General features: G+C 42.7%; 1 protein-coding gene across 1 annotated transcript; it reads right to left on the reverse strand.

Moving 5' to 3' along the window:
• Nucleotides 1-449: 449 nt before the first annotated feature.
• On the reverse strand, nt 450-2873 carry LOC131943481 (uncharacterized). The gene is made up of 5 exons (XM_059303642.1): nt 2743-2873; nt 2215-2346; nt 1520-1750; nt 949-1050; nt 450-598 (listed from the first exon to the last, which is right to left on the reverse strand). The coding sequence occupies exons 1-5, from the start codon at nt 2813-2815 to the stop codon at nt 495-497; spliced, it is 642 nt and encodes a 213-aa protein (XP_059159625.1). The 5' UTR covers nt 2816-2873; the 3' UTR covers nt 450-494.
• Between the last annotated feature and the right edge of the window lie 13375 nt (nt 2874-16248).

Here is a 16248-nt window from a genome sequence, read left to right on the forward strand (position 1 = left end):
TCAGATATTGACGATTCTAAAAACTTATTTAAGTAATCACCAAGGATCAATAACTTAAAATTAATTAAATCACAATCAATGAAATACCAATCAATAAATCAGAAATCAATAAATAATCATGCAATAAATAAACAATTAATACATCACCAATCAATAAATCAAAAAACTTTAAAAAAAAAAAAGTTTATTACATGGAAAAACATGGCGCGGTACTAAAACAACTACAGCAAGTAATATACGAACCCTCCCCCCTCTCTCCAAAAAGCGTGTCAAGAACAATGTCTGCCCACTATCCGTGTGGCAACATCGCTAGACTATGTACTCATAGATTGAATTGACCAGCTGACCTCCACATCCCCAGAGTCTGGTAAACCTGTGGCAATCTGTGTCAATTCTACGTCACTCTACGCCACAACGTTTCGGATGTGGTGATGTCCCGAGGTCTGCCACACCCCTCAGACGACGTGACGCCCCCCTCAGACGACGTGACGCCCCTACACCTCCGTGTCCCTGGACAGACGGCTGGTACCAGAATCCCCGGAGGTTCCAGATTTTCTTGAGCTGGCCGCGGACACGACGGACTGCTGGAAGTCGTCGACTGGAAGAGGTGGAGTGGGTGGGGGGGGGGGGGGGTGGGTGGGGGAAGTGGGGTGGAGAGGGTGGGTGGGGAGGTGGAGTTGGCAGGGGTGGAGGAGGTGGAGTGGGTTGGGGGACGTGAAGGTATTAACACAGTGTATGAATTATATGAACGCTAAAGAGGGCAACAGCTCTAGAGAGGTCAAAAGCTAGATGAGAGGTCAACAGCTAGAGAGAGGTAAACAGCTAGAGAGGTCAACAGCTAGAGAGAGGTCGACAGCTAGATGAGAGGTCAACAGCTAGAGATGTCAACAGCTAGAGAGGTCAACAGCTAGAGAGAGGTCAACAGCTAGATGAGAGGTCAACAGCTACCTATAATGCTTTCCTCCAAAGATCTCCGAGAGATTAAACTATTTGTGCTCTCCACGGGGCCAATCTGTGATACGAACCTTGGGATCTGGTGTTTGGAGTTGTCTGAAAAAATACGAACATTGGGGTCTGGTGTTTGGAGTTGGCTGAAAAAATACGAACAATGGGGTCTGGTGTTTGGAGTTGGCTGAAAAAATAAGAACATTGGGGTCTGGTGTTTGGAGTTGGCTGAAAAAATACGAAGATTGGGGTCTTGTGTTTGGAGTTGGCTGAAAAAATACGAACATTGGGGTCTGGTGATTGGAGTTGGCTGAAAAAATAAGATCATTGGGGTCTGGTGTTTGGAGTTGGCTGAAAAATGCGAAAATTCGGGCCACATAAATTCTGTAATTTTTAGATTTTTTTTTTTTTTTTAGAAACTGGGTCAGATTGAGTTTCAAGCCTCAAAATTAACATTAGAGCACATGAAACCAACCAGCCACCCACTTGAGACAAACCATCCACCAACCTGAGACCAACCAACCACCAACATGAGACCACCTAACCACCAACATGAGATCAACCATCCACCAACCTGAGACGACACTGAGCCTGTGAACCTTTTCTATCTGCCGCGCCTTTCGTCTACAGCACCAGAAGACGATGAAACAGAGCAGGAAGCAGACGACCGCCCCCAGGTACAACAACAACACCACCAGGTCGAACCCGAAGGAAATCCAAAACTCTTTCGGTTCGTGTGTGGGCGGTGACGTCACATTCCGTGAGTCATCGAATTCCTCGGGGACAAAACTTGCGTTGGAATTTCCTGTGGAGTGCAGACATCACGTGATAATGTACACGTCACGTTACGTCTGTTACCTCACACACCCTTTTACCTCTCGATAAGCACCCCTAGACACGCCCTAGTTTCCCAGCTCCTCTAGACACGCCCTTGTTTCCCAAACCCCATAGACACACTTTTGTTTCCTAAACCCCCCTAGACACGCCCCAGTTTTCCAGCACCCCCTAGTTTCCCAGCACCCCATCTACACGCCGTTGTGTCCCAGCTGCCCTAGACACCCCCAGCTTCCCAGCACCCCCTAGACACGCCCTCGTTTCCCAGTACCCCCTAGACACGCCCTTGTTTTACCTCCTACACAATGTTTGCCCGTCCTCCCCTCCACACAGTGGTAACACTGTCCGTTGTAGTGACAGAGCTGGTCCACACAGTTTCCCAGCACCCCCTAGACACGACCCCAGTTTCCAGCACCCCCTAGTTTCCCCCTTTACCTCCTACACAATGTTTGCCCGTCCTCCCCTCCACACAGTGGTAACACTGTCCGTTGTAGTGACAGAGCTGGTCCACACAGCCCATGCTGCAGATCTCATCACAGTACAGCCCGTACACGGGGGACGAGCAGTCTGGGGAGGGTGCGCATGCGCTAGTCTAAATATAGCACTGTAGTGGGCAGAACTATATTAGTTACATTGGTGCAAACGTCGTATTGTTCTACCAATATCACATTGATATACCAATGTCAAGTTGACCTAACAATGTCAAGTTGACCTACCAAAGTCATGTTAACCTACAAATCTCACGTTGACCTACTAATGTCTTGTTGACATACCAATGTCACGCTGACCTACCAATGTCAAGGTGACCTATCAATATAATGTTGACCTACCAATATCAAGTTGACCTACCAATATCATGTTGACCTACCGGTGTCACGTTGACGTACCAATGTCACGTTGAATTACCAATGTCATGTAGACCTACCAATATTATGTTGACCTACCAATGTCACGTTGACCTACCCCCAAAAACCTCCAACTCGCAAACCTCCATCGGGTGCCCAGGTTGGGTCACCAGGTTGACATCTACACGCATGGCTGGTCTCCTCACGATGGATTTGAACCTCAGACGTCCAGTGACGTCCGCTCTCACGCCCGTCAAATTCTGCAGACTGACCTCCCCCTCGCCCACAACCTCCAGCCGGAAGCCGTCCAATGTGCCGTACGAAGTGTTAGCTGTTAGAGGAGACAGGTGGGCAAGTTCAAGGTTAACCAGCTGAGACAGATGGTCAAGTTCAAGGTTAACAAGCTGAGACAGCTGGTCAACTTCAAGGTTAACCAGCTGAGACAAGTGGGCAAGTTCAAGGTTAACCAGCTGAGACAGGTGGTCAAGTTCAAGGTTAACCAGCTGAGACAGGTGGTCAAATTCAAGGTTAACCAGCTGAGACAGATGGTCAAGTTCAAGGTTAACCAGCTGAGACAGGTGGGTAAGTTCAAGGTTAACCAGCTGAGACAGGTGGTCAAGTTCAAGGTTAACCAGCTGAGACAGGTGGGCAAGTTCAAGGTTAACCAGCTGAGACAGGTGGGCAAGTTCAAGGTTAACCAGCTGAGACAGGTGGGCAAGTTCAAGGTTAACCAGCTGAGACAGGTGGTCAAGTTCAAGATTAACCAGCTGAGACAAGTGGGCAAGTTCAAGGATAACCAGCTGAGACGGGTGGTCAAGTTCAAGGTTAACCAGCTGAGACAGGTGGTCAAGTTCAAGGTTAACCAGCTGAGACAGGTGGGTAAGTTCAAGGTTAACCAGCTGAGACAGGTGGGTAAGTTCAAGGTTAACCAGCTGAGACAGGTGGTCAAGTTCAAGGTTAACCAGGTGAGACAGGTGGGCAAGTTCAAGGTTAACCAGCTGAGACAAGTCGGCAAGTTCAAGGTTAACCAGCTGAGACAGGTGGTCAAATTCAAGGTTAACCAGCTGATTACTCGCCTGTCTATGTCACTCACCTGTCGATGTGTCTCACTCACCTGTCGATGTGTGTATGACGATCTCCGTGATGAGCTTAGGTGTGCTAAAGACCAGCTGCAGCTGCTGGTGAGTCACGGAGTCATTCAGCACCAGACACGGCTGTGTCAACTGGCCGTCTACCGCAGCACCTGACGGCGTCGTGTTGGCCGCCGGACTGTGAGACACCCTGCTCTTTAGCGCCAGATTTCTTCCTGAAACATTTCGGATACTTCATGATCCGTAGGGTAGGGGAAGTAGAGTTGACTTACGACTCGTGTAAGGTACGTTTTAGAGCTGGGTGGACTCAAGGACGTTTGATGGTTATGTTAGGTACATAAAAGAGCTAGGTGGACTCTGGGACGTCTTAAGTTTATGTTTGGTACCTAATAGAGCTGGGTGGACTCTATGTCTACAACCTCTGGAGCCGATATCGAGAGGTTTAGGTTAGCCTTTGTATTCTCTACCTGTTGACCACATGTTTTACCTATAATAAATACATAAGTTCCCATGGATGCATCAATCCACCCACCCATCCATCTATCCAACCATCCATCCACTATCCACCCACCCACCCACTCATCCACAAACCCACTCATCCACCCACCCATCCACCCATCCACTCACCCATCCATCCACTCACCCATCCATCCACTCACCCATCCACCCGTCCATCCATCCACCCATCCATCCATCCACCAATCCATCCATCCACCCACCCATCCACCCATCCACCCACCCGTCCATCCATCCATCCATCCATCCATCCATCCATCCATCCATCCATCCATCCATCCATCCATCCATCCATCCATCCATCCATCGATCCATCGATCCATCCATCCATCCATCCATCCATCCATCCACACACCCACCCATCCATCCATCCATCCATCCATCCATTGCACTGAATCCCGTCTCACCTCCACTGATGTAGAGAGAACAGATCACGTGATGAGCTCGCCAGCTGACGGTGACCTTGGTGACGTAGACTGTGCCAAGGTTACATGCCAGGTCCAGGGTTGTGGGTGTGGGTTGTAGAACATCCATGTGGGTGCAGGCCTGGGGGGTGAGGCCAGAGAACGCCTGCACAGTGTAGTGATCTGTCTTGTCTGGGTTTCAAGGTTTCATAGCTTGTTAGAAAGGTCAAGGCTGGACTTGTAGTAACAGAAGTCAAGCATGTACCGTAGGAGAAAAATGTAGGTCATGTGTGTCGTGATGGGATACGATTCTGTAGGTCAAGGTTGTAGAACTATACAGGAAGGTCAAGGTTACGTTAGACATTTGGTGTTTAATTTGGTGATAGTCTAAAGGCTTCGTCGCATGTTGTTAACAGGGACCAGACCATAGACAGGTGTTTTAGATTCTGGTTTTCAGTGATTTATTTTAGAATACACTGTAAATTTTCCTAAAATTACTACTTGCGAAAGTTCCCTCACCCTTGACGACTATCCCACGTGATTGTTCACTCACCCTTGACGACTATCCGTATCCACGTGATAACCTGTTCCTCACGAAACTTGACGGTCACTGACCTCTCCGTGTCCTGCTGATGGCACGTGCTGTCGTTGTTGTCTGTGAGCGAGGGCAAGCTGGACTCTAGGACGTAGGCGGCGCCAGCCAAGTTTCCTGCAAGCAAGGCAATCACACTGCTGAAAGTAGGTCAATCACACTGCTGTAAGTAGGTCAATCACGCTGTTGTAAGTAGGTCAATCATACTGGTGTAAGTAGGTCAATCACACTGTTGTAAGTTGGTCAATCATACTGGTGTAAGTAGGTCAATCACACTGCTGTAAGTAGGTCAATCACACTTCTTTAAGTAGGTCAACCACACTGGTGTAAGTAGGTCAATCACACTGTTGTAAGTAGGTCAATCACACTGCTGTAAGTAGGTCAATTTATCGCTAAAAGTAGGTCAGTTACAACGATGTACGTAGGTCAAATACATCGCTGTAAGTCGGTAAAACAGATTGAAGTAGGTCAATATTATCGCCGTAAGTAGGTTAATTACATCACCTGAAGAAAGTCAATTACTCCGCTGTACGTAGGCCAATTACATCGATTTTAGGAAGTCAGTTACATTGAAATACGTAGACTAGCTACATACCCGTGCTCCGCCACGGTAAATATTTTTTAAATGTACCAACATGGGAACAGAACAGAACAGAACAAAACAAACAAAGCACAACCACAACACAACTACAACACAACCACAACATTAGAATCACCATTTAAAAAAAACACGCTTTCCCAGGCATCCGCGCCCAGAGAGAGCCTTTCCAGCATTCTCTATAAGTCTAATTTCACCATCTGTTTTAATAACACCGAAAAACAAAAACAAAAAATAGTGATTTAGAGATCATAGACTAATTAGAAAATAATATAAATAATCTTAACATTTTTCTATTTTACTAATGAACCTTAACATATAATAATCAATGCAGTAGTAATTTAAAAAAAAACTTAAATTATTTAATGAGTTGAATTTATATTTAAATTATCTTCGTTGGCAAAATTAAAAAAAAACAGTTGAATTTATTAGTTTTTCGACCTGACCGTTATGAAAACGTATCCAATTTTTCCAAGAATCTAAACGAAATGATATTTGACATTGATCCGTTTAATATGTTTTAGCAGTGTGCGTGTATTCAATATTTTCTTTACATATTGCGAAAGAGTAGAAACCGTGGCAATTATACAATAAATTTAAGTCGTTATATAAACAAACCCTACTGTATCACTTATAATAATACTATGCGATGCACTGGAAAGCACTGTATGATGAGATGTTTACTTTTTTTATGGTTCCAAAATCTATAGCGAAGACAAGAGGAAGGAAGGACTAACACACAAACAGCGGAGTAAGCAGGTCAATTAAATCACTGTAAGTAGATCAATTATATCGATGAATGCAGGTAAATTATATTGTTATAAGTAGGTCAATTACGTCGATGTAAGTATGTCAATAACATCGATATAAGTAGGTCATATACATTGCTACATGCCACATTTCAATTACATCACCATAAGTAGGTCAAATACATCGCGTTGTGAGGCTTCTCTCGTGTAAGTGTAATCAAAAAACAACAAATCCGCGTCTATGGGCTTGATGAATTTGATTTACCTTAACGACTGAACCAGTCGCTTATTCTAGAACCAATGACCCAGGTAGTGTTGGCGTGACCTTCTTACCCATTGACCTACTGACCTACTGAGCCGTCCATCAAACTTACTATACTGGCACCTCAACCCGAACCAGTTCTGCGCACACGGGGCGGTGTCCCCCTGGCACGCCCCCGCCCCACAGTGGGGCGCCTCACAGTGACACAAGAACAGGTCGCCTTGGCCGAACCAGACCTTGGGCGCTGAAATAAATTTTGTGGTTGGTCCTTGCATTCAAAGATAGAGGTAAGATCGAGACACAGATATTTTAGTGGGGACAAGACACGGATATTTTAGTGGGGCCCAGTTAGTACTAAATGGAATAGTTAAGGAAGTTTATTAAAAGTACTACTCGAAAAACTAACTCATACTAAATGATCTCAGACAAGATCCAACTAGACCTGACATTGATGGTCAAAATGGATTCAACCAGAGTTTCTTCCAGGCATCTCTCCGAAAAATTTCACCCCCCCCCCCCCCGAACGAAATGTAATTTATATAATCTATATAGAAAATATATAATTTTAACAGTGTCCGCCCCACCCTAAGAAAGTCTACCGCCCCCCCACCCCCCGAAAATTTCAAGTGCCCCCCCCCCCCCTCCCCGGAGAAAAGAGTCAGGAAGAAACACTGGATTCAACAATGACTGAAAAGTTTTTTGTTGAATGAACAAAATTGTTGACCAGGAAGTCAAGAGTTCGAATCTTAGTCCAAAGTGAGGGCCGAAACCTGAACACCTGACTTGAGTCGGGGAAAGTAGAGTGGCCGGACGTGCTGACCACACCACTCCTCATTGGTAGAGGGGCCCCTGGCTAGACCGCGAGCACTTTGTGTTCGTGTTTGCATTAAAGTTTGTGCTTATGTTTGCGTTTGCTTTTGCATTCTTTTGATTTATTGTTTGCGTTTTGGTTTGCGTTTGCATTTATATATGTATTTGCGTTTGTGTTTTCTTTGTGTTTTTGTTAGCGTTTGTAATTGGGCTTGGGTTTGCGTTTGTGTTTTCGTTAGCTTTTTTTGTTTGTGTGTGTTGTATTTTGGGTTGCGTTTCCGTTTGCTGTTGGGTTTGTGTTTTTATTTGTATTTGCGTTCCACTTCCAGGTACCGTAAATCGCTGAAAAGTTGAAACAGAACTACAAATTTCATATAATACTAATATATGAAATTCTATTTATCTAGCTGTAGCGGCGCTCAAGTTATCGTGTTCACATACATACACACATTCATATATACATACATATATACCAGGGGCGGAACTACAGTGCCGCCAGACCCCGCAATGCGGGAAGGGGGGGGCACGCCATTTAGGGGCCTAGAGCCGACCATTAATAAATTTTTTTATAGTTAAAAAAAAGTAAATTTGCTTTCATTTTTTACTTGATGGTTGTTTTGTAAAAAATTACCATAGCTGCGGTTGGATTATCTTTATTCTATAGACACCACCCCACGCTCTTGTATATTCTTTTTCCCTTTGTTTTTAAACCACTGTGAAAGCCGAGTCTTTCTCCTACTATTAAACGTATCAAAGATAAGCAAATATTCAAAACTTGTACATGACTTATTTCCCTTTTTTTTAAAAATAGTCAAATAGGGGGTGATCATAATCTCCTTTTAATAGATTTGTACTAAACAAATTAAAAAGCAATTATTTCTCTTAATTATTTTTTTTATAAAGTAATTACTAAAGAATGACATGACATTAATTAAAACTGATTTTCACAAGCACACTGATGCACTTACACACGTGACATGATGTTGACATTTTTTTAATTGATGTTTTTCAAATCCCGAACAGGCCAGCAATGAGCATCCCATGTTCGTATTTTGTGATTGCATATATATATATATATATATATATATATATATATATATATATATATATATATATATATATATATATATATATATATATATATATATACATATATATATATATATATATATACACTAGCTGCATCCCGTGCTCCGCCACGGTAAATCTTTTTTAAATGTACCAACTTGGGAACAGAACAAAACTAAACACAACACAAACGAACGCAAAAAAAAACAAAAACAAAAAAAACGAAAAAACAAACACAACACTCATAACATAAACACAATTTAAATGCAATCATAAAGGCATATTGCTCACAGTCTAGCCCGTAGCGCCAAATCGCGCCCTTTCCGGTGATTTGCACCCCCCTCAAACTTTCGATTTGCACCCCTGTCCCCCCCCCCCCGCCCTAAAACTTTCGATTTCCACCCCCCCCCCCCTCGCAAATTTTTTCCAACCCAATTTGGCGCCCCCTAAGGTCGGCACCCGGGGACATATGCCCTCCCCTCGCTACGCCTCTCCTATAAAACCCCTAGCTTGTCCTCAAACCGAAAGATAGAATAATAATTAGTAAACAGTATAAATAATAGGCAGTATTTAAAATATCCGTGTTTTACCTACAATATTTCACTTTATCCATTCACGCATTTTTTTCCAGTACTTAAAATTATAAAAAATTTACAATTGAGTTTCATAACTAAAACCATTGCGCACCTAATGAACGTGATGACGCGCCTATAATAGTGCTGAATAGTTGATTAAAAATTATAAGTAATAAACAGTAGGGCCTACATTCAGTGAATAAAATAAATAAAAGATTGCCTTTTATCAATCCATGCTAATTATAATTTTCTAACAATAATTTCCTCTTACACATCCGAATAATTTGCATTCACATTTTGCTAATTATATTATTGCAACACTAATTCCTTTTATGACGAACGTATATTTGCATTCACATTTTTTATTAGCGTGAGTAATAATGTATTTTTAAATTACCTCCTTTGTCAAAATTAGAAAAGAGTTAAATTCATTTGATTTTTCTAACCTACAGTTATTATGTTAATAAAATGTATCCACTTTTTCTAGGAATATTAACGAAAACTATATTTGACATTGATCCTTTTAATATGTTTTAGCAATGTGCGTGTATTTAATATTCTCTTTACGTTATGCAAAATTGTACAAACAGTGGAAATTATAAAATAGCTCTATGCCGCTATATAAACAAACCCTACTCTAATACTTATAATAAGACACTGCTGTGCACTGAAAAGCACAGCATGGTGCGTAGTTTACTTTTATAGTCCCAAAACCTATAGCGATGACGGACGGAAGGAAGGAAGGAAGGAAGGAAGGACAGACACAGCCCGCTTATATTATAGATATATATACATACATACATATATATATACATATATATATACATATATATATACATACATACATATATATATACATATATATATACATATATATATACATATATATATATATATATATATATATATATATATATATATATATATATATATATATATATCATATAGAGGCCTATATATATATATATATATATATATATATATATATATATATATATATATATATATATATATATATATATATATATATATATATATATATATAGGGGCCTAAAAAATTTTTTTTGCGGGATGGCCCTTTTTTCTAGTTCCGCCACTGATATATACGTACACGGACAAAATTGCAAAACTAAGTTTTGTTGACTCAGAAAGGTGTAAAACTTCGACTTTGTTGAAAATCGATTTTTTGCACGATTAAAATACTTCCTCTATACTTCGTATACGAAATAGTAAAATGTTAAATAAATGCGAAATATGTGTGAAAGAAAATACGAAATAAAAAAACAAAATACATTACAAAAGGAATAAATTAAGTAATTTTATATAAAACGTGAATTTAAATGTGAAATGAAATAAGGAATTAAATGTGAAATAAAATGTGAAACAAAATGTGTTTACCTGGAGTGGTGATTGTGGTCGTGCCTAAAATTTAAAAGGAAGGTGTTAATAAGATAGTTGTGGTAGTGGTGGTGGTAGTGAGATGATAGTTGCAGGGCGTTGTTGTAGCTGTAGTTCGTTGGTTGTGTTAATGGTGGTAGTGTTGTGGTAGTGTGGGGGTCGTGTTCTCTCATGTTGTAGCGTAGTACCAGTTGTTGTAGTGTGCTGGTGGTCTGTTGGTTTTGGTGTGTCTTTAGTTAAAGTTGTCACAAATTGTGGTATGTACTTTGGGAATTTGAAATGTGAGTTGGCTTGGGCCAAGGGGAATAAACGAAACAAAAAAAACCGGAAGTAGAATGTTTGAGAGGTCACAGATTAGCTTGCTAGCTACACTTACAATTATTATTTAGGCTAATTACTAATTAATAATCACTAAACTTATTGACTTGGTGACGTGCCTCACTAATAAAAACAGCGAAATGTTTAACACAGCGGATTAACGGTTGTCAACACTTAACACTAAGGATGTCAACCCTCAACGAACGATATGACTAACATCAAAAAGTGACTAACATCAAAAAGTGACTAACATCAAAATGTGACTAACATCAAAATGTGACTAACATCAACAAGTGACTAACATCAACACGTAACTAACATCAAATAGTGACTAACATCAACTAGTGACTAAACTCATCATGCGACTAATATCAACTAGTGACTAATATCAACTAGTAACTAACATCAACTAATCGATAACATAAAATAATGACTAACATCAACAAGTGACTAACATCAACTATTGACTAACATAAACGAGTGACTAACATCAAAAAGTGACTAACATCAACAAGTGACTAACAACAAAACCCGACTAACATCAAAAAGTGATTAACATCAAAAGCTGTGTGACTCACGTTTTTTCATACACAGGTATGGAAGGTCCGTTTTACAGGATGAAGTTTCGAGTTCTCTTCGGTCGACCTTCAGCAGAACACACGAACCATTCACATCCTTTGTGACGTCATTGACGTCCATGTTAATCAGTCGCTGACCATCAAACACCCAATACAAGGTGCCGACACGACTGTCTCGTTTTGCCCCGACCCAAACTGTACACAGGGGAACAAGAAGGAAACATGAAGGGAACATGTGGGGAACCAAATGTGATCCATAGAAGTCTTAGTCAAACTATATACACACTCTCTCTCACTCACTCCCTCACTCACCTACCCACTCACCCACTCACGAACTTACTACCCACCCACCAACCCACTCACTCACCCATCCACTCACTCACCCACCCATCCACTCACTCACCCATCCACTCACTCACCCACCCATCCACTCACTCACTCACCCACTTACTCACTCACCCAATTACCCACACTCCCACCCACCCACCCACTCACCCACCCACTTACTCATCCACTCACTCACTCATCCACTTACTCACTCATCCACTCACTCACTCACCAACCCACTCATGCGCTCCCCCACTCACTCACTCACCCACTCCTTCACCCACTCACTCCTTCACCCACTCACTCACTCACCCACCCACTCACTCACCCACCCACTCACTCACTCACTCACTCATCCACTCACTCACTCATCCACTCACTCACTCACTCACTCACCCACTCACTCCTTCACCCACTCACTCCTTCACCCACTCACTCACTCCTTCACCCACTCACTCCTTCACCCACTCACTCACTCCTTCACCCACTCACTCCTTCACCCACTCACTCCCCCACTCACCCACCCACTCACTCACCCACCCACTCACCCACCCACCCACTCACCCTCTTCTTACCTCTAGACTGACGTATCAAGAAATTCAAGTCAGTCAGGTAATCCCATCTTAAAATCTTGGCAAGATGTTGTCCACGACTCACACACTCCCTCTAAAGAAAGATTCGGTTGGTGGCATCAGGGTAGTCAAAGATTTTCAGGTCAATAACTCCCATTCTCGCCCGGTTTCCAGCATCCCAGCTCCCAATATTACGGCTCTCAGCATAACAGCTCTTAGTCAGCTCCCAGCTTCTTATATTACGGCTCTCATCATTACAGCTCTAAGTCGGCTCCCAGCTCCTAATATTACGGCTCTCGGCATTACAGCTGTTAGTCGGCTCCCAGCTCCTAATATTACGGCTCTTACAGCTCTTAGTCAGCTCCCAGCTCCTAATATTACGGCTCTTACAGCTCTTAGTCGGCTCCCAGCTACTAATATTACGGCTCTCGGCATTACAGCTCTTAGTCGGCTCCCAGCTACTAATATTACGGCTCTTACAGCTCTTAGTCGGCTCCCAGCTACTAATATTACGGCTCTTACAGCTCTTAGTTGGCTCCCAGCCTCACCCCTATTGACCCCTGCCGACCTGGACAGAACACGTGACTCTAGTCTTAGGACCCCTATTGACCCCTGCCGACCCTAGCTTGGACAGAACACGTGACTCTAGTCTTAGGACCCCTATTGACCCCTGTCGACCCTACCCTGGACAGAACACGTGATCTACTAACCTCAGCATCTCGCCACGGCAGTTTCGTGGTGTAGAGAAGGTAGCACATCTCGCCTAGTTCAAACTCGTTGTTGGAGGACTCGCATTCTGAGGAGATAACAGGCAGGGTGGCTTACATACCCAGCCCGTAGCTTACATACCCAACCCGTAGCTTACATACCCAACCCGTAGCTTACATACCCAACCCGTAGCTTACATACTTCAGTCTTAGCTTACATACCCCAGCCTTAGCTTACATACTTCAGTCTTAGCTTACATACCAACCCGTAGCTTACATACTCCATTCTTTGTTAAAATCTTCATTTTGATTTTTTTCTCAAGATAACAAAACCGCATTTATATTACGTATAAAGTGAGGAGGATTAATACGGCGAAAACTAGCAAATATCTGTTAATTATTCAACACGATAGCGAGACTTCATCTAAACTTTGCATGCGAGACAGTAAAAACTGGACATACTAAAGTACAGTTACTAAATATCAGCATAAAGCACTCTTTTACAAAACTCACCTGTAAAACACGTGTAAACTAAATCACCTGTAAAACACATGTAAACTAACTCACCTGTAAAACACGTGTAAACTAAATCACCTGTAAAACACGTTTAAACGAACTCACCTGTAAAACACGCGTAAACTAACTCACCTGTAAAACACGTGTAAACTAAATCACATGTAAAACACAGCTAAACAAACTTACCTGTGAACACATGTAAACTAACTCACCTGTAAAACACGTGTAACTAACTCACCTGTAAAACACGTATAAACTAACACACCTGTAAAACACGTGTAACTAACTCACCTGTAAAACACGTGTAAACTAACTCACCTGTAAAACACGTGTAAGCTAACTCGCCTGTAAAACACGTGTAAACAAACTCACCTGTAAAACACGTGTAAACTAACTCACCGTTATACATACAAAGGAAATAACCCGGGATGGTACAGTCGTACACTTCAAGTTTGTGGTTGTTGTTGATGCCGGCACACCTGTCATCCGCCCTACGGTCGGGGCGGGGCTGACCGTGGTCCCACAGGTCTCTGTCGTCGATGGGGGACCGGCTGTGGTCCCACACGAAGGTCCCGCGGGTTTCTCGGTCGTTGGCGCCTACCCAAACTAGAACAGGTGAGAAAACAGGTGTGACGTAAGGTATGTGGTTGTTTGTGTGTATGTGTGTGTGGTTGTGGATTCGGGTTAGCATGCGTGTGGTTGTTGTTTGTAGATGTGTGTGGTTGTGTTTGTGTGGACGTGTGTGTTGTAAGGGCGACAGGACAAATGATCTCAGGACAAATGATCTCAGACAAAATATCTCACAGCAAAATTTTAATAGTGTATTGGAAGATTTTAGTTTATCTTCACATTTTTATTGACTGTCATACGGTATTGTTTACCATATTTATTATTGTTTATAGGCCTATATAATAATTTTAAGAAATGTTTGCAGCATACATTTTTCATATTGCACTTGCACTAAATATTTTAAAATTAAGATTACTAATATAGTATGTGTGATTAAAGAAAATTTTCGATATGAGACAATCCTACCATGTCAGGTGGACGAAACTAGATCAAAGGCAATAACAAGACGCAGGTGGCCACCCGCTTTGATGGCAGAGACATGCCTTAAGGGAAAGATACCCGCCCTCTACGGACAATAAAACTAGCATCTAAAGTCAATGCGTCGCTCACACCCTAGTTAACAGGTGACAAATGCTTATTTAAACGACAGCGGTCATCGCGATGCAAGTGTGGTTGTGTGCTCATGTCTAGTCCTATGTAAGGCCCAGATTTTTGGCAAGGCTGGGTGGTTGTAAGTTATGTGGTGAGTGTGTGTTGAGTGTGTGGTGAACGTGTGGTGAGTGTGTGGTGAGTGTGTGTTGAGTGTGTGGTGAACGTGTGGTGTGTGTGTGGTGAACGTGTGGTAAGTGTGTGGAGAGTGGAAGGTTGCATTTTTCAACCTTTCTGGTGTACGAGTATGTGCGTAGGTGGTGTGGTGTTTTAATTTGTGGTGTGTATACTCGGTAGATGTCGCGTGTGTGTTACTGAGTGTTGTGTGATTCGTGTTTATGTGGTGTTCCTCGTGAGTTCGGTGTTGTGTGTGGTTAGTGTGTTTTAACATACTGTGGAGTACACCACCAAGACTGCGCATGTCCGCATCCGTTACTTCTGCTAGCACCATTCCTTTCTTTATGCACTCAATCTGTGGAGGTCAATGAACTTTAGCACAATCTGAGGAGGTCAATGAACCTTAGCACAATATGAGGAGGTCAATGAACCTTAGCACAATCTGAGGAGGTCAATGAACCTTAGCACAATCTGTGGAGGTCAATGAACCCTAGCACAATCTGTGGAGGTCAATGAACCCTAGCACAATCTGTGGAGGTCAATGAACCTTAGCACAATCTGAGGAGGTCAATGAACCTTAGCACAATCTGTGGAGGTCAATGAACCTTAGCACAATCTGAGGAGGTCAATGAACCCTAGCACAATCTGTGGAGGTCAATGAACCTTAGCACAATCTGAGAAGGTCAATGAACCTTAGCACAATCTGTGGAGGTCAATGAACCTTAGTAGTCTGAGGAGGTCAATGAACCTTAGCACAATCTGAGGAGGTCAATGAACCTTAGCACAATCTGAGGAGGTCAATGAACCTTATCACAATCTGTGGAGGTCAATGAACCTTAGCACAATCTGAGGAGGTCAATGAACCTTAGCACAATATGATGAGGTTAATGAACCTTAGCACAATCTGTGGAGGTCAATGAACCTTAGCACAATCTGTGGAGGTCAATGAACCTTAGCACAACTTATAATGCATTAGGGTTTAGATTACCATCTATTGACACGCCACCCCCCCCCCCCCCCCCACTGGCTTTAAAACATACTCTGGCTGATCTCCAGGGCATCGGATCAGGATAAAACTTGTGATCATCTCTGACACCTGTGGCACCTGTCACACCTGCGGCACCTGTCACACCTGCGGCACCTGTCACACCTGCGGCACCTGTCACACCTGCGGCACCTGTCACACCTGTGGCACCTGTCACAACTGC

Source organism: Physella acuta, unplaced genomic scaffold (genome assembly GCF_028476545.2).
Source record: "Physella acuta isolate Inbredline_101_S28 unplaced genomic scaffold, ASM2847654v3 ptg000457l, whole genome shotgun sequence".
In the NCBI taxonomy this organism is placed as follows: Eukaryota; Metazoa; Mollusca; class Gastropoda; family Physidae; genus Physella; species Physella acuta.

Excerpts from the sequence above, each read along its gene's own strand:
- LOC131943481 (XM_059303642.1), bottom strand. The coding sequence starts at position 2,815 with ATGCGTGTAGATGTCAACCTGGTGACCCAACCTGGGCACCCGATGGAG. Across the intron at positions 2,347-2,742 it reads CGAGTTGGAGGTTTTTGGGG|ACTGCTCGTCCCCCGTGTAC; the intron begins GTAGGTCAACGT and ends CACCCTCCCCAG. Across the intron at positions 599-948 it reads TTTGGAGGAAAGCATTATAG|TCGACGACTTCCAGCAGTCC; the intron begins GTAGCTGTTGAC and ends CACCTCTTCCAG.